Raw genomic sequence first — 19,897 nt, forward strand, 5'->3', positions numbered from 1 at the left:
ACATACTTTGGACACGTTGTCAGGAGGGATCAGTCCCTGGAGAAGGACATCATGCTTGGTAAAGTACAGGGTCAGCGAAAAAGAGGAAGACCCTCAATGAGGTGGACTGACACAGTGGCTGCAACAATGGGGTCAAGCATAACAACGATTGTGAGCATGGCGCAGGACCAGGCAGTGTTTCATTCTGTGGTGCATGGGGGTCGCTACGAGTCAAAACTGACTTGACGGCACCTAACAACAACAACAACCTGGAGAGAAACAAAATGAGCCAGCCGTATACCTAGTAGGCATTCAATAAATATTGTTGAATTGATCCATAGAGATTCACAGATAGTATGAACTATTATCTGTGAATCTCTATGATACAAAATGACTGTATCAAGCTTTCTAAAAATCCAAATATGTTTTACTAATTTGAATAAAGACTAAGTAGCCATAAAGAGAAGGAACAATATTGCAATAAAGGACTATTTGGGAAAGGAGAACTACTAGAACACCTTTCTCATCTGTCACAGTAGCTGGGCACCAAAACTGTCACACTGGGTATTTAAGTATTTGACACCATTGTACAAAAGTAGGGAGAATAATCTCGATAAAATGACCAAGATTGTTTAACTGAACTTCTACCTGTGGAATTTATTAATGGTACCATTTTTTAAACTAATGTTAATATCCCCTAATTCCAAATATACCTTTCAGATTTAAAATTTATTTTAGGTGACTCAAAATCTACACTGATTAACTTAGTCAATATATTTTCTAATTTCCCAATTACAAGGTCAAAAATAATGTATTCTTGCTTCAAAAAACTAGAGACAATAACAAAGAACTATTACAACTGAATAATAAAAAGACAACCCAATTAAAAAATGGGCAAAGGTCTGAATAGACATTTCTCCAAAGAAGATATAAATGACCAGTAACTACATGAAAAGATACTCAACATAACTAGCCATCAGAGAAATGCAAATTAAAACTATAATGAGATACCATCTCACACTCACTACGATGGCAATAATCAAAAAGATAATAACAAACGTTGGCAAGGATATGGAGAAATTAGAAGACTCAAACACTGCTGGTAGGAATGTAAAATGGTGTAGCCACTTAGGAAAATAGCTTGGCAGTTCCTCAAATGGTTAAACATGGAACTACCATATGACCCAGCAATTCCACTCCTAGGTATATAGCCAAGAAAAATGAAAACATATGTCCATACAAAAACTTGTACACAGATGTTCACACAGCATTATTCATAACAAGCAAAGAGTTGAAACAACTCAAATGTCCATCAACTGATGAATGTATAAACAAAATGCGGTGTTTTCATATAATGGAATATTACTGGGCAATAAAAATAAAGTGCTGATACATGCTACAATGTGGATGAACTTTGAAAACATTATGCTAAGTGAAAAAAGTAAGTAACAAAGGACCACATACTGTATGATTCCATTTAAATGAAATGTCCAGAATAGGCAAATCCTCAAAGACAGAAAGTAGACTGTTGACTACCTAGGAATAGAGGGATTGACGGGCAACAGCTAATAGGTGTGGGGTTTCTTTTGGGGGTACTGAACATGTTCTATAATTGATTGCGGTGATGGACACAAGCTCTGCAAATATACTAAAAGCCATTGAATTGCACATTTTAAACGGGTGAATTATACGGTATATAAATTATATCTCAATAAAGCTGTCCAAAAACAACTAAAGACAACCTTGAGCCACAGTCACCACTGTTCACGTTTCTATGCCCTTTGCCTAAACATCTCTTCTGCCCTAGAAAACTTCTAACTCATCTTTTACCACTCAGCTTACATGTCACCTCCCTTAGGAAGTCTTCTCTATCCTCTCCAGAAAGAGGAAGGCACTGTGGCAATGTGGTACTAAGCACATCCTGGCAACAACTCATATGCCTCCTCCTCAGTGCGAGTCCCTTCAAAGGACTATTTATCTTTAAATCCCCAGAACCGAGCTCAGGACTCATTCAACAAAAAGCACTTATTGTTGATGAAGGAATAAAAGAATGAACACATGAACAAAAATAAATGAACAAGCAAGGACCAAAAAGGCAGAAAGTCATGTTAATGAGTAAAAATCAAGACGAAGCTAAGAAGAAAAACAGATTAGTTCTTGTCAGCGATCAAAAATTAATACTAAAACCTTGCTTATATAAAAGGAGAAGAACAGGCAAATGTATAGAGACCAAAGTTTATTATTGGTTACGAGGGGAGGGAGGGATGGGGGAAAGTAGGCGGGTTACTGCTTATAGAGTACTGAGTTTCAGTTTATGGTGATGGAAAAATCACACTGATTAAGGGTGGGGTTGCACAGCCAATTAATGTAATTACTGTCAATAAGTTGTACACCCGTAAAAAACTGAACTGGCAAAAGTTAAAGTGTTTGATGTATCTACAGCAATGACCAAAAAAAAAAAAAAAGTAACTGTTGAGGCTGCTTAGATATAACCAAATACCTCATAGAATTTGGTTCCTTGGTTTGGAGGTTTAGGGTCATGTTTCCTGGGACATCCCAATTAATTAACCCAATATTGTGTTTAGTGCCTCTGTTCTACTGCCTAGTTCACTGCGTAGTACCTGGGGTCTTAAAAAGCTTGCAAGCAGCCATCCAAGGCACAACAGTTGGTCTCTTTTCACCTGAAGCAAGAGACGAAAGAGAGTCAGGTACAGGAGGAAGAAATGGAATATGTGGCTAATTGTCTCCATGAACAAATGCCTCTTTTGCCATAAGATCAGAAGAACTGGATGGTGCCCAGCTACCATTACTGAACATTTCGATCAAAGATTCTACAGAAGAATCCTGATCAAATGGGGGGAAATGCAGAACAGAATTTCAAATTCTCATGGAATCTAGACTTTCTGAAGCCATGGAGGCTGGATGAACCCCTAAAACTATTGTCCTGAGATAATCTTTAAACCTTAAACCAAAAATATCCCTGGAAGTCTTCTTAAAACCAAACAATAGTTTAGCCTAACTAGTAAACAATGTCTGCCTTGAGCATTGTGCTCTTTTAACATCTATCTATATGGGATCAAACTGACAACAACAACTTTAAAGATTAGGAAAGAAAATTAGGGGGAAGTGAGTTTATGTTAATGGGAGAAAAACAACTCAGAAAAGGAGGGTGAGAATGGGTGTACAACTCGAAGAATGTAATCAATGTAACTTAATTGTACATATAGAAATTGTTGAACTGGCGGTATGTTCTGCTGTGTATATTCTCAACAACAACAAAAATAAATTATATATATTAAAATAAAGTTAATACTAGAGACATACTTTCAGTAGAAGCTGGGTTTAAGCTCTGATAAGAATCTGGTATTCCTTCCAGGGAATGTTCTTGTTCAAAAAGAAATATTCTGTGGAATATTGTGCAGCCAGTTAAAAAAATGTGTTTACAAAGAATATCATGGGAAAATGTTTTTTCCGTTTAAAAGACATTATGCAAATTTATATAACAGTAATCACAGAAAAAAGTAAAAAATAAACTTACGTGTTAAAAATAGATTACAAGGAAATGTATCTAAACGCTAAGAGTAGCTATATTTAGATAATAGAACTCATGTTCTAGAGATCAGGTCTTCCTAGATTCTAGAGGTTTTTCAGGCAAGAGGTGGGCCTGGCATGGCAGGACTTCTTCCCCAAGTCTGACTTTTACCATCTGGAGGTTCTTATAAGTCTCTGGAGACAAGTTCTATATCATCTGACTGACTCACCTGGAAGAGCTGGCTCCTTGTAGAGCCGGCTTAGGCCCCAGAGATATTCATTCAATTATCCAACAGAAACCCAGGCTGGGGACTGGCAAGGTGAGGTGATTAGGGCTGTTATTTATGGGAAAACAAAGGCTTAAGAGGGAAAGAGAATTTTTTAAGAAATAAAAGAACTCAGTAACTGGCTAGATTTGGGAGATGACAGAGAAAGGAGTTAAAGAATTCCAATCTGAGAAGGGAATACAAAAAGGGACAAGAGTAACAAAAATGAAAGCTCTAGAGAAGAGTAAGGTCCCTGGGTGGTGCAAACAGTTTGCACAGGACTACTGTCATTCCTGTTGATTCTGACTCACAGTGACCCTATAGGACAGAAAGGAACTGCCCCATAGGGTTTTCTAGGCTGGAATTTTTATGGGAGCAGATCACCAGGTCTTTTCTCCCATGGAGCCACTGGTGGGTTCAAACCATCGACTTTTCAGTTAGCAGCCGAATGCTTAACCATTGTGTCACCAGGACTCCCCTGAAAGTTGGCAGTTGGAACCCACCCAGCAACACTGCCAATTTTCAGAGGAGTCCTGGTGACACAATGGTTAAGCGCTCGGCTGCTAACCAAAAAGTCAATGGTTTGAACCCACCAGTGGCTCCATGGGAGAAAAGACCTGGTGATCTGCTCTCATAAAGATTACGGCCAAGAAAACCCCATGGGGCAGTTCTACTCTGTAACACATGGGGTCGCCATGAGTTGGAACTGACTCAACAGCAATGGGTTTTTGTTTTTGTTTTAGGGAAGAGCAGGTCAGAGGAGAAGAGTACAATTTCACACTGGACATGTTTCACTTTAAGATACCTACCCAGTGATATAGTCAAACAGACTGTGCCATAAACAATTGTAAATGCATGAAAGAACTCATATAAGGTCAATGATGCTGATGTCACCAAAGCTCACAGACAGCAGACACTCGGGTGGGGACGACTATTGTATGCCAAAGGTAAATATCAAGAAGGTGGAAATATGTCACAGAAGTATAATGAGTAGGCAGGACTTCAAGAGAGGAACGTTTGCCTGGTTGAGTAATGCTGACAGAACAATGAGCTTAAAGTGGTAGTAAAAAGCAAATTTTATGATGACCTCTTCTCTGCCTTATGAAGCAGATGGAATTTGCCTAGAAGTCACAAGTACAATTACAATGCTTGACTTAATTTCCTACACATTTCAATTTTGATAATGTAATAAAATTAGAACTAAAGAACCACATTTGCATAACATTTTACTGCTTGCAAAGCATTTTCTAATACATTATCTCATCCTAGCTCCCCAACAGCCCCATGAGGTAAGTATTTATAATCTCCACCTTATGGATGCGGAAACAGGGATAGAAAGAGGTGTTGTGACTTGCAAGGTCACAAGCTGGAAAGCAGGAGACAAGGGCCAGGATAGATCACGTTTGACTCTACATACTGATCCAAAGTACCCTGAGTCTTCCCCATCTACTTTCGACCAAGGTTAAATATTACCCTATACTGCTCTGTTATGTGGATTATCTTTACTCTCCATGTGTAAGGATTATTTCTTCCATAATACCCAAAACAACCAACTTTTGCACATTTGTTCGTGATTTATAATCATCTCTTTTTCTCTAAGGAAAATAAACTGTACATTTACAATCCTATAAACTCTCTAACTGCTGCCCATGAAAAGACCTACAAGGTAGAAAGAAGAGGTAAGAAAGCAAAGAACAGAGCTAAATAAGAATATAGCATCTAAGAGGAGACTGGAGTTCCACTTACCTGCTCTACCATTGGGTACAAAGCCATTAAACAAAACAAAACAAAAAAACCCGTTGCCTTCAAGTCGATTCCAACTCACACCGACCGTATAGGACAGAGCAGAAGTGTCCAATAGGGTTTCCAAGGCTGTAATCTTTAGGGAAGCAGACTGCCACATCTTTCTCTTGCAGAAGGGCTGGTAGGTTCGAACCACGGGCCATTCAGTTAGCAGCCAAGTGTTTAATCACTACACCAGCAAAGCCACTGGGTGAGGCTAAACAAGTCGGGCAATTGTGCTGAGAGAAGGTGGGGCAGCAGCCTAAGGGTGGTATCAGAGACCATCCAGGTGGAAGAGAGTGCTCATGAGAGCAGGATGAGGAAGGCATCTGTGCAGGAGAGAACTCAGCATGGGGTATTAGGGCCTGAGAGATAGGAGGGCATCCAGAAAGGAGGTGTCAGAGTCTGAGCAGGGTGAGAGCATCCACTATGACAGGCAGCCCAGCCTAGAGCATCAGAGCACAAGAACAGTGAGGACAGCCCAGCATATGGGGTGTCGGAGCGAGGGAGCAATGAAACGGCATCTGCAGGGAAGGGTAGCTGCCTAGGTATGGAAGCCCCTGGAAGGCGAAGAGGGCATCCACATTGGGCAGGTGGTGGCAGTAGCCCCGTGTCTGTTGTCAGAGCATAAATTGGGTGGAGATGGTGTCTATGCAGGAGGGTAGCCCAGTGTGGTTTAAGAAGAACGTCTCCACAGGGGGCAGCCAAGAGCAGTGCTGGAAGCCTGGAGGGCTGAGAAGGGCATTCCTGTGGGGGGGCCAGGAGGTGAGGAGTATAGGAGAGTGAGAAGGGTAAAAGTTTAAAGAATAGGAAATTTACATAGTCTCAAAGTATCTTCTCACAAAACACATACTAACTACCACAGGAAAAAAATAACTTTACAGTGGAAAAACCTGACTAACACCACACCTTAATCAACTGACCAAAGTCAACACCACCAATAATGGGACAAATCAAAATCCTGTGCCACTTGATAGGATGCACTGAGAAGAACACAGCATTACTTCTGTGATACTCCTGCCAAAGATGCATAACTTGAATCTATTCAGGAGGAAACATCAGAGAAACTCAAATCAAGGAACAATCTATTAAAAACTGGCCTGATAAAAAAGTCAGAAAACTGGGGAGAGAGAGGATTTTCCTGAAATTCATAAAAAGCATCTACCAAAAAAAAAAAAAAAAAAAACTACAGCTAACATCACATTTAATGATAAAAGACTAAATGCTTTCCACCTAAGACTGGAAAAAGGCTAGGTTGTCCACTCTCGTCACTCTTAATCAACACAGTACTAAAGTTCTAGCCAGCACAATAAGGCAAGAAAAGGGAACAGAAGGCACACAGTTAAGAAAAGGAGAAATAAAATTCTCTATTTGCAGACTGACATGATTGTCTTACACAGAAAATCAGGGAATCTACAAAAATAGCTCCTACAGATAAGAAGTTCAGCAAGGTTGTAGAATATGAGATTAACAAGGAAAAATCAATTGCATTTCTTTGTACTAACAATGAACAAGTGGAAACCAAAATCAAAAGCTCAAATCCATTTACCATCACTCCAAAGAAAATCAAATACTTAGGTATAAATCCAAAAAATACGTACAGGATATGTATGCTGATATAAAATGCTGTTGAAAAAATCAAAGATCACCCAAATAGCCAAAACTATTTTGAAAAAGAACAAAGTAGGAGGAATAAGTCTATCCGGTCCTCAAGACTTCTTATATAGCTACAGCAAGCAAGACAGTGTGGTCAGATGTGACTGAGGATGACAAAGGAGATTGTCCCAGGGAACATAAACAAGGTTAATTAAGGAATTTTATCCACTGTCAGCGCAGGAAGTTTTCAATATTCATATCCTGCAGAGCATGGTATGTTGATAACTCAGTGACTGTTCTTTCTAATTCTTCCTTTTTCTAAGCGGAAGGATTTGTGTAGTTATCTCATTCCTTTAACCATTGCAGTTTGCTGGGTGTATTCGAAGCAAATATATTCCCTTTTAGCTCTAGGTCACCAGAGCACAACAAACTACAGCCAAACCTGACAGACAGGATTATATACATGAACTAGACATCTTAGAATTTGAGGTAGATGCAATCACTAGAGAGAGTAGGTATAATCTCCCTTGGAGAGATAATGAGTATGTTCTCTGTAAACTGCATACATCTTAAAAAAAAAAAGTTGCCATGGAGTTTATTCAGACTTGTGGCGAGCCACGTGTGTCAGAGTAGAACTGCTCTCCATAGGGTTTTCAATGGCTGTGATTTTCCAGAAGTAGATCCCTCGGCCTTTCTTCCGAGGCACCTCTGGGTAGACTGAAATCACTAACCCTTCAGTTAGTAGCTGAGTGCTTAACCACTTGCACCACCACCACCCCAAAAAAAAACCAAAAAACCACACCCACTGCCATTGAGTCCATTCTGACTCATAGTGACACCACAGGACAGATTGGAACTGCCCCAGAGGGTTTCCAAGGCTGTAAATCTTTATGGAAGCAGACTGCCACCTCTTTTTCCCATGGAGCTGCTGGTGGTTTCGAATTGGCAATCTTTCGGTTAGCAGCCAAGCACTTAACAACTGCATCACAAGGGCTCCTTCCTTAACGTATACATGGAATGTATTCAGATTTGAGCTAGCCCAAATAGTGGACTTCGCACATGCTGTTGGTTAGCAAACTCAGTACCCATTTCTAAACTCCTTCTCCCTTCTCCATTTCCACCAGAGGTTGAAAAAACGAAATCACACTCTCACAGCTTTCCTTCAAGGTTAGGGGTGGCCACTGGAAACAGTGTGGACCAATAAGAGAGGTGGAAGTCTGCTGTGTTGCAACGCTTCTAGGAAAGCTTTTGCTTTCCTGGAAAAATAAAGAGGGATGCTGACGTCAACCCATCCACTTTCTTGGTGCCTGGGCGATGCCTACAACTAGGGCACTGATCTTGCCACCACAAAGGACAGGCTAAGAAAATTACAAAAGCAATAGCCCTGACGTCGTTGGGCTGCTAAATCAGTCAGATTGATACCTACCTCCAAACTTCAGTGGATACATAAACTAATGGGAGAAAAATAAATCACCCTTAGTTTAAGCCACCTTTGATTAGGCTTTCTGTTACATACAAAGAAAAGCATTCCTAACAAAATACACCGGGTAAACCAAAAACCAAACCTGTTGCCGTCAAGTCAATTTCAACTCGTAATGACCCTACAGGACACAGGAGAACTGTCCCATAGGGTTTCCAACAAGCAGCTGGTGAATTCAAACTGCTGAACTTTTGGTTAACCAGCAGGAGAGCTCTTAACCACTGCACCACCAGGGCTCCAAAAATATACCAGGTATATACTTTAATAATGAATAAATATCATTAATAATGATCTAATATTCTACTGATGCTAATAATAAACAACTAGTCTTTCCAGAGCCCTTTAGAGAACTTTCATATACACTAATTCATTTAATAGAATGTGTTACAAGATACATTCCCACATACCATTTCACTTAGCCTCTTAACCTCATTTCCTTTCACTCAGTCAACATGGATTACTGAGTGCCTAATAATTGATAAGAATAAGGTGCCCTGGTGGCGCAATAGTTAAGCACTCAGCTGCTAACCAAAATGTCAGCAGTTCAAACTCAGCCAGCCACTCCATGGGAGAAAGATCTGGCAATCTGCTTCTGTAAAGACTACAGCCTAGGAAACCCTGTGGGGCAGTTCTACTCTATCACATGGGGTGGCTATGAGTTGAAAATCCACTCAAAGGCACCTAACAACAACTATGTATCAGGCACTCTTCCAGGTGCTAGGAAAACAGAGGTGACCAAGATTTAGACAAGGTCCCTGCTCCTATCTAGCTTACTTTCTTGCAAGCAGCTTATTACAAAATGAGACAGATGGGAAATGATCCCTCCCAGCACCAACATTTTATGAGGCAGTGAAGCTAGGTTCATGTATCAACATAACCATCGGGGGGAGGGGGAATAACAATAATACAGGAAGAAGGCTCCTAAATGATGAAACTGACTCTAACTCAGTAAGTCTAGGAGGAAAAAAGTAACAAATACGAAGTTAAAGGTAAAATATTTACAAAATCAAGTACATAGAAAAAAAAAAATTATGCTCATCCACACCCTTAAGTTTCTCCACTCCCCCAAAGTAACTACAGCAAAGATAATATAGACCCTAAGTCTGACTTCAGAGTCCCTGTGTGGTGCGAACAGCCAAGTACTAACTGAAAGATTGGCAGTTTGAATCTACCTAAACGCACCTCAAAAGAAAGGCCTGGTGATCTACTTCCAGAGGATCCAAGAGAAAAAAAAAACCCATTGCCATCGAGTGGATTCCTACTCATGGCGATCCCATGTGTTACAGAGTAGAACTGCTCCATAGGGTTGTCTTGGCTATAATCTATACGGAAGCAGATCGCCAAGCTTCTTCTGTAGTGTCGCTGGGTGGGTGTCATGGATTGAATTATGTCCCCCAAAAATGTGGGTATCAATTTGGCTGGGCTATGATTCCAGGCATTGTGTGATTTTCCCAAGTGTGGTAAATTCTGCCTCTGGGATGTTAATGAGGGAGGATAGGCGGCAGTTGTGTTAGTGAGGCATGACTCAATTTACAAGACTGGATTGTGTCCTGAGGCAATCTCTTGAGCTATAAAAGACAAAAGTGAGCAGTGAGACAGGGGGACCTCATATACCAAGAAAGCAGCGCCAGGAGCAGAGCACGTCCTTCGGACCCGGGACCCTGCGCAGAGAAGCTCCTAGTCCGGGGGAACACTGAAGAGAATAAGGCCGACAGAGAGAAAAAGCCTTCCCCTCGAGCTGACGCCCTGAATTTGGACTTTTAGCCTACTTTGACCGTGAGGAAATAAACTTCTCTTTGTTAAAACCATCCACTTGTGATATTTCTGTTATAGCAGCACTAGATGACTAAGACAGTGGATATGAATTGTTAACCTTTAGGTTAGTAGTCAGTCACAAACCACTTGCACTACCCAGGGACCTTCCAAAAGATCACAGCCATTGAAAACTTTATAGAGCTCAATTCTACTCTGATGACCATGGGGTCACCATGAGTTGACTGGCTGGCTGGTTGGCTGGTTAGTTAGTTAGTTAGTTAGTTAGTTTAGTCTGATTTTAATGGTTGGGAGTGGGAGGGTATAATTAAGCTAAGTCTTAGAGACAGGGCTATTGTTTTAACCTAAGCCAAGAAGAAAGACTGCTAAGCTAAAATGGGTCAAAAGAGTATAAACTGACAAAGTTATGGAAACTGATTTAATATACAGCAGTACATATTTTCTTCTAAGAAGTTTTATAATCTTTATTACAACAAAATCTATTCATGTTGAGCTATACCCAGAAGCAGTTCACTGATTATAAATGCTTTACTTCTTTCTAACCCCACAGGAAAAATAGATCTAAATATTACAAATCACGTAAGAGGAATAAAATACACAGAATGCATTTGAGCCAAATATGTTTAAACATTTATTAAATTGTAGCTTATAGCAATATATTGACTTTTTACACACTATCTATATAAGACTCATTAGAAAGCCCTAATTTTCAGGGATTTGTCACAAGTCACAAAAGATTCAAAGCTTTTCATTAATTTAGTGGATTTCACATATTTCCCTGGTGAGAATTATGGGAACCAGAGTTGATGAATACACCACTGAATTCAATTCTTGTTCAACTAACGAACACAGAAAAGGTAAAATGGATACACACTCAAGGAACACTTTAACTTAATTCACCAACAAACTTTTCTCTAAGAGCATTTTTATATTTGATAGACAAGAGAATCCAGGTTAAGTAATTTGAGAGTTTTTCTATACATTCAAAAGTGGAATAGAATATGTAACTATTTCTAGATTACACTTAAAAAAACAAATTGTCTCATCTAAAATTTATTCACTCTTGAAAAGCTCTACCTTCCCCAATAGAAACAGAATAATTTTACCTAGGGATTGACTTTCTTTAATATCTTTATCTACAATGCTTCAAAGTCTTGTCTTATTGCAACCAAAGCAAAGACAAATATTAACTGAATTGGGTGTGCTAGGTATTCTGGGAAATCATGTTACTACCCAGAAATCATGTTACTACCCAGAAAACAGATGAAGGTGGTCAGAATATTTTATAAACCACAATCATATACATAGGATCTATCCAAAAAGGCATAAAGGCATTACAGTCAGAATTTTGTTTCAAGAAAATCATTATTACAAAGAAGGTAATAATTATTCACCCTCTTAATAGAAAAATTATTTCTACTCTATACCCTACCCTACTAGGATGTGAATATAATAAACACAATTAAGCAAACAAAATTTGGCTTCCATACACTTTACAGAAATGTGTTGTTACATGGAATTACAGATAGAATCTTATAAAAAAAATATGAGCGTTAAGTAATCGACTCAATAGCACACAACAAATCTTAATATTTAATTTGAAATGCTTTTCAAATTTTTAAGTCTCCTTTTTTTCCCCACTCCTCCCTTCACTAATGAAGGTAGATGGTTTTAAATTAACTCTAGCCCTCAGATCTAGTCTGCAAGATCATAGCCCAGCTTCGTAAATGTACTTGTGGTGTGGGGGGAAGTTGGGGTGGCAGGTGGTTTACAGAGCATTAAGGTGAAGAAAGGCAGAGATCCAATTATATCAACGGCAGGCCTTTCACACAGTATATATAGGCAGCAGTTGGCATCCTGTTATCTGCCCAGACTGCCCCTGTGGCAGACGTAAAGACTGTAAGAAGCATCTTCAGGAAGGAAGAAAAGACACAGAAAAAAAATTATAAAAGTGAATATAAAATCTAATTCCCTTAATTGACCAATGATGGGAAAGAGAGAGACCTGGGGGTGTGGTGCTGGCTGTCTCCATTGGTCTCAGCTTAAATACTACTCCATTCCTAAAAAAAGGTCTCTACCAAGAGCTGACCCTGACCAAAACCAAACACGGTGCCATCAAGTTGATTCTTTATGGCAGGAGATTATCATGCCTCTCCTCAGAGGCACTGTTGGGTGGGTCTGAACGCCAACCTTTAGGTTAATGTTGAGTACAAACTTTTTTGCCAACCAGGGACCTATGAGCCAACCAGTCATCCCTTTTTACACCATCTCGTCCTAGTGGACACCCCAAACTACCAAATAGCGATCTATAAACTTTGAAAAAAAACTGCTTGAATTAGCTAGTAAACTCTCCAAAATTGTATAGGATCTGATCTTAATAAAAGAACTCCACAATAACCTGCAGGCTAATCCCCCAAAGAAAGCACATAAATAATAAACCAAGATTCACAAAAAACAATACAATCGCAGCTGTCACTTATAGAGCACCTTCTTTGTGCCAGGCACTAAGTGATTTACATGCATTAACTCATTCAATACTCACAACAATTCTAGGAGCAGGTACATGATTATCCCCATTTTACAGATGAGGAAGTAACTCAGCTGAGGTCACACACCACCAAATGGTGGCAATGGGATTGGATTTGAATTCAGCAGTCTGGCTCCAGATACCGCACCCTTAACCACCACTGCTTTTAAATGTATTTAAAAGCACATAAAAATATATTGGTAATAAAATAAGGGACTATTACATAATGCTACTTTTCTTCAGAGAATGCTATCTTTCTTTCTTCATGGCTTCAGAACCTATAAAACTTCCCCCTTTAAATAACCCCCAACTTAATTTACTTTGGTAAAACTTACAGAGCAAAAATTTTCATTGTATAAATATTTTTTCTAATCAGTATACTTCTTCTGTAAACTATAGCAATAAGGTTTTATTTTAAGCAGGTTTGAACACAACATAGCAATTTCCCTTTCCCACTGAGTTTGGGGAAAGTATATTAATTATAAAGAATCACATTTTAAAGCCTTTAATACACCAAATAAAGTAAGTGCTACAGAGTAAGTCTAAGAGTCAGACTATGTTATATTATCATTAATATCCCATTCCCCATATCCCAAATGGATCACTGAGTAACGCTTTACAGTCATCCCTAGGTATCCTTGGTGTTTTGGCTCCAGGACCTGCCCCCATACGAAAACCTGCAGATGCTCAAGTCCCTTATATAAAATGGTGCAGTATTTCCATATAACCTACGCACATCCTCCTGTATATTTTAAATCATCTCTAGACTACTTACAATACCTAATACAATGTAAATGCTAAGTAAATAGTTGTTATACTGTATTGATTATGGAATAATGACAAGAAAAAAAATCATTGCATGTTCAGTACAGACGCAATCATCTTAGGCTTAACTACATAGTACATGTCAGCAACCACGTAACTTTTTTTTTTTTCCCTGAATATTTTCGATCCACGGTTAGTTGAATCCCTGGATGCAGAATTTGCAGATACGGAGAGCCAGCCAACTGTAGTTTGCTTTCTTAGCTTACAAAGTTAACTTGTACACAGATTATCTTAAAACTTTGCAAAATATCATTTCTCTAAAATAAGGGTATATATTTAACCAAAAAGATGATGAGATCTCTCCAACAACCAATAAGACTAGAATAGTTTGTTTGAAGAAAGGTTATTCTTGTTTTGTCCTGGGAATACAGAGATTTATACATTCTTATTTTAATAACCAACAAAATACCTTTAATATACATTTTTATTTTGAAAACAATCCATACCAAAACAAAATAATCAGTCACCGTAAATATGCTTAGGCACAAAAACATTTTATTACTATTTAAAATATAGATAGTAAATTTGAGCAAAGAGGTAGAGTAGAAAGGACTCTGGGGAGAAAACACATTGGTCAAGGTGAAAGATGGAAAAAAAATACAGAATCAGTTAGCCTATCGTTCTCAAAACACAATGAACTAAACAAAATAATAAAATTAGAAAACACTAATAGTGTTTCTTAGGGTAGGGGCCAAGTTCAATCTATAAGCTTTTGAAAAATGTCACCAGGAAGCAAAGAAAACAAATAAAACTAGGTACAAAAACTTCAGTAATTCTCCCTGAAGTCTTCTTAAAACCAAATAACACTGGAGGACATTATGCTGAGAGAAATAAGTCAATCACAAAAGGACGAATATTGTATGAGACCTCTATTGTAGAAACTCATAAAAAAAGTTTACACACAAAAACTAACAATCTTTGCTGCTTACCAGGGATGGGAGGGGCGGGGGTGGGGGGGTAATACTAAATAGGCAATAGATAAGTGGTATCTTTGGTGAAGAGTGAGACAGTACACAATACTGGGGAAGCCAGCACAACTTGTACAAGGAAAGGTCATGGAAGCTCCAAAGACACATCCAAACTCCCTGAGGGACTAAATTCCTGGGCCAAGGGCTGTGGGGACAGTGGTCTCAGAAACATCTAGCTCAACTGGCATAACACAGTTTATAAAGACAATGTTCTACATTCTACCTTGGTGAGTAGCGTCTGGGGTCTTAAAAGCCTGTGAGCAGCCATCTAAGATACTCCACTGGTCTCACCCCTTCAGGAGCAAGGGAGAATGAACAGAACAGGATACAAGGAGAAGATTACTCCAAAGGACTAATGGACCACAGTTACCAAGGCCTCCACCAGACCGAGTCCAGTACAGCTAAAAGCTGTCCGGCTACCACCACTGACTACTCTGACCAGGATCACAACAGAGGGTTCTGGTCAGAGCTGGAAAAGGATGTAGAACAAAATTCTAACACACACAAAAAAGACCAGATTTACTGGCCTGAAAGAGACTGGACAAACCCCGAAAGTATGGCCCCCATACACCCTTTTAGCTCAGTGCTGAAGTCACTTCTGAGGTTCACCGTTCAGCAGGGGATTGAACAGCCCCATAAAATAAAACAGGACTAATGAGGCACAGCAGTCCAGCGACAAGGGCTAGACGGCAGAAGGGGACAGGAAAGCCGGTGATAGGGAACTCAAGGTTGAGGAAGGACAGTGTTGACATGTTGTGGGGTTGTTAACCATTGTCATAGGGCAACACATGTACTAACTGTTTAACGAGAAACTATTTTGTTCCGTAAACCTTCATCTAAAGTGAGAATAGCAGCACAACTGGAAGAATGTAATCGATGTCACTTAACTGTGCATGTAGGAATTTTTGAAATGGTGTATCTTTGGCTATGTATATTTTCACCAAAAAAAAAAAAAAAAGGTCAAGAAGGGAGAGGGTTGACGTGTCGTGGGGTTGTTAACCAATGTCATAAAACAATATGTGTACTGACTGTTTAATGAGAAACTATTTGTTCTGCAAACCTTCACCTGAACTATAATAAAAAAAAGTACAATAAAAAAAATAGGAACAGTTTAGCTTAACCAATTAAAAAAAAGGTTTGCCTTGAGCATTACGCTCTTTTAAGAATTACCTATCTATATGGGATCAAACTGACAACAGCAACTCGAAAGATTAGATAGGAACCTTAGGGAACAGTCAGTTCATGTTAATGGGGGAGCAACAACTTAGAAAAGGAGGGTGAAAATGGTTGCACAACCTGAAGAACGTAATCAATGTCACTAAAGTGTACATGTAGAAACTGTTCAATTGGTGTATGTTTTGCTGTGTATATTGTCAACAACAAAATAAAATTATTTTAAAATTTTTTTTCAGTAATCCACCAAATGCTGTTCTCCACTCCTTTTCTCCACACTATCCACCCAAAATCAGAATGCAATATTATGAAGATAAAAAAGAGAATGAATAAAATTCTCCAACATCTCATTAACAGTTCCCAATTTTTATTCTTAAGAAATACAATTTCACATATGTGAGTATAGGAGCTTAGGAAATATAGCAACCATGAATATTTTCTGTTTCAGGGAAAACAAGGACTTAAATATAAACATCTAGATAACCTAGAGAAGAATGAAAATAACTGAGGCATGTAGTAGCCTTAAATGAAACATCTGAGAGCAAATACTGAGTCTATTTTTTGAGTTTATTTAAATATAGAATGAGGAATAAACAAAAGAAGAGGGTATCTGTTACAATATAGGTATAAAACTGTCACAAACTTTTAAAAAATACTTTTTAAAAACTCTTAAATGAGGTGGTGCCAAGATGGCGGAGTACTCAGACACGTCCGGTGGACCCCCTTACAACAAAGACCTGAAAAAAAAAAGCGATTGAATTATATACGGCAATCTGGGAGCCCTGAACATCAAAGGCAGAGTTGAGGAACCAGACTGAGTAGCAGGGAGGGAGAGACAGTTCGGAAGCAGCGAGGAGTTGCCAGACCTGACCCGGTGACAGCCTGAGCCTTTCAGGCCTGAGCACCTCAGGGGTGAGCGGTGAGGAAGGCAAGCAGCCGTCGTAGGGAGGCACGTTTTCTGTACTGGGAGAGACCCAGCGGCTGAGAGTCTGCACGGCCAACCAGAACAAGTGAGAAACAGCCCTCGATCCAGCGAAAGGTAAGTAATTGCATACAACCTACCACGCGGATCAGAAACACCCCCCTAAGGGAAAAACCTCTCTCCCATTTACCTCCCCGTTCCCTGCTCTGCACTGGGTCCTGGACTGACTTCAGGAATTGCCGAGTCCCCTGGGCGGGAAGGAAGATTCGTCACACGTCCAGAGCCTTTCTCCCGGCCTTGGAGAGTGAACAAATTAACAAATAGGAAAAAATAAACTGCCGGCTCCCCTAAGCCAGGAACCCAGGGTAGGCACAACTCCTTTGCCTAGGTACAGGCATAAGGGTTAAACAGATTTTGGGTGCATTTACCCCTGCACAGACTTGTGTGGGCCCATCTCAACAGCGTAGACTCTCATTACTGCAGGACAACAGGGTATATACCAGAACTCTAACTTCAACTGTTTCAGCTGTGAAGTGGCAGGTTCTTGACATTTGACACTGCTCTGCCCATTAAGCAGGGTCTGCACATACCCACATCAGGGGCCTGAGGACCGGTGGCTCCACCCACAACACCTAGCCACCTGCAATAGGGGCCCATGAATTAGATGTGCCTCCCAGTCCTTACAGCCAACAGCATTAGGTGCTCATACTCCGGCTGCAAAAACCACCCACCTACGCGCTATAGCGAACAGGGACACGCCTTCCTCCTGGACACTTGGGGGCGGCCATCACCCCCATGACTTGCTCAGAGCGTGTTCCCCTGCTGCAGCGAGATGTCTATGCCTACACCAATCACACATGCCAGTCTAGGACTGTAAGTGTGAGCCTACACCACACACTTGATGGCTATCTACCTGGGCATCTGAGCTGAATTCATACAGGAGAAGAGGGGAGACTCTCGAGCTCACATACTTAGTGACAGATCGAACCACCTGGTGACAGGACATTAGAGCTTCAAAGTTGCCAACAATCAAACTAGCTCATACAAGCAGCCTATTTGGGCATATCAAAACAAAAAAAGAAGCTAGGACACAGTAAGCAAACATAAAATAAATAAATATACTAACTTATTGATGGCTTGGAGACAATAGTCAATACCAAATCACATAGAGATGTAATCCATGATGGCTTCAGCAAGCTCCCAAAATAAATAATCTATAAATTTTCCAGACGAGGAAAATTTCTTATAATTACCGGAGGCAGAATACAAAAGACAAATATACAGAACTCTTCAAGAAATTAGGAAGGAAATTACGCAAAATGCAGAACACGCAATGGAAGAAATTAAAAAGATTAGAGAAGCACATAATGACAAACTTAACAGGCTGCAAGAATCCATAGACAGACAGCAGTCAGAAATCCAGAAGATTAATGATAAAATTTCAGAATCAGACAACTCAATGGAAAGTCAGAGGAGCAGAACTGAGGCAATGGAAGTCAGAATAACCGAGATTGACGATAAAGCACTTGATACCAACTTATTTGAGGAAAAATCAGATAAAAGGATTAAAAAAAAAATGGAGAAATCCTAAAAATTATGTGGGACTCTATCAAGAGGAATAACGTACAAGTGATTTGAGTACCAGAACAGGGGGATAACAGAAAATACAGAGAGAATTGTTGAAGATTTGCTGGCAGAAAACTTCACTAATTTTGTGAAAGATGAAACGATATCTATCCAAGATGATCATCGAACCCCACATAAGGCAGATCCCAAAAGAAAGTCATCAAGACATATTATAATCAAACTTGCCAAAACCAAAGACAGAGAATTTTAAGAGTGGCTAGGGATAAAAAAAAGGCATCTACAAAGGAGAGTCAATAAGAATAAGCTTGGACTACTCAGTAGCAACCATACAGGCAAGAAGGCAATGGGATGACATATATAAAGCCTTGTAGAAAAAAAACTGCCAGCCAAGAATTATATATCCAGCAATACTGTCTCTCAAATATGACAGCGAGATTAGGGCATATCCAGATAAACAGAAATTTAGGGAATTTACAAAAACCAAACCAAAATTACAAAAATAATAAAGGAAGTCCTCCAGCTGGAAAATAAGTAACATCAGATAACAACCCAAGACTAAAATACAGGACACAGCAACCAGATATCAACCCAGAGAGGGAAGACACAAAAGTAAATCAAAGCTAAAACACTGAAAATAGGGAAACCGACGCCGATGTGTAAATGATGACAACATTAAAACAAAAAAGAGGGACTTACAAAATGTAGACATAGATTTTTCATATGGCGATGAAGTCAAGGCAATATAAAGAAATAAAACTGCTATAAACTTAGAAACATAGGGTTAAATATTAAGGTAACCACAAAGGAAACTAACAATCCTACACGTCAAAATAAAAAACTAGAAAAATATAAAGACTCAGCAAACACAAAATCAACAACAATGAAACAGATGAAAAGAAAATACATAAAAAAAAAAGACTCAGTACAGAAAATTAAGTGGAACAAAGAAACTGTGAACAACACAAAAAAAGACATCAAAATGACAGCACTAAACTCATACCTATCAATAACTACACTGAATGTAAATGGACTAAACGCATCAATAAAGAGACAGAGAGTGGCAGATTCGATAAAAAAAAAAACATGATCTGTATATATGCTTCCTACAAGAGACACACACATCTTAGACTTAAAGACACAAACTATAACTCAAAGGATGGAAAAAATATGTCAAGCAAACAACACTCAAAAAAGAGCAGAAGTGGCAATATTAATCTCTGACCACACAGAATTTAAAGTGAAATCCACCACAAAGGATACAGAAGGACACTATATAATGATTAAAGGGTCAATACACCAGGAGGACTTAACTACAATAAATACTTATGTACCCAACGACAGGGCTCCAAAATACATAAAACAAACTCTAACAGCACTGAAAAGAGAGATAGGCAGCTCCACAGTAGTAGGAAACTTCAACACACCACTTTTGGTGAAGGACAGAACATCCAGAAAGAAGCTCAGTAAAGACACGGAAGATCTAAATGC

The 19,897-nt window shown here is 39.3% G+C and overlaps 1 protein-coding gene across 9 annotated transcripts in view; it reads right to left on the minus strand.

Moving 5' to 3' along the window:
• The window catches only part of CDKAL1 (CDK5 regulatory subunit associated protein 1 like 1), a 926,518-nt gene that overhangs the window by 794,423 nt on the left and 112,198 nt on the right, over positions 1-19,897 (minus strand). Inside the window, exon 1 of one of the 9 annotated variants that reach the window (XM_023738355.1) lies at positions 5,523-6,648. The exons of the other annotated variants lie outside the window; for them this stretch is intronic. Coding sequence (XP_023594123.1) covers positions 5,523-5,679 — 157 coding nt within the window. The 5' untranslated portion in view covers positions 5,680-6,648. Of the gene's footprint in view, positions 1-5,522; positions 6,649-19,897 lie in introns of those variants that run through there. 9 annotated transcript variants of the gene reach the window in all.

This window comes from Trichechus manatus, unplaced genomic scaffold (genome assembly GCF_000243295.1).
Source record: "Trichechus manatus latirostris isolate Lorelei unplaced genomic scaffold, TriManLat1.0 scaffold00115, whole genome shotgun sequence".
Classification (NCBI taxonomy): Eukaryota; Metazoa; Chordata; class Mammalia; order Sirenia; family Trichechidae; genus Trichechus; species Trichechus manatus.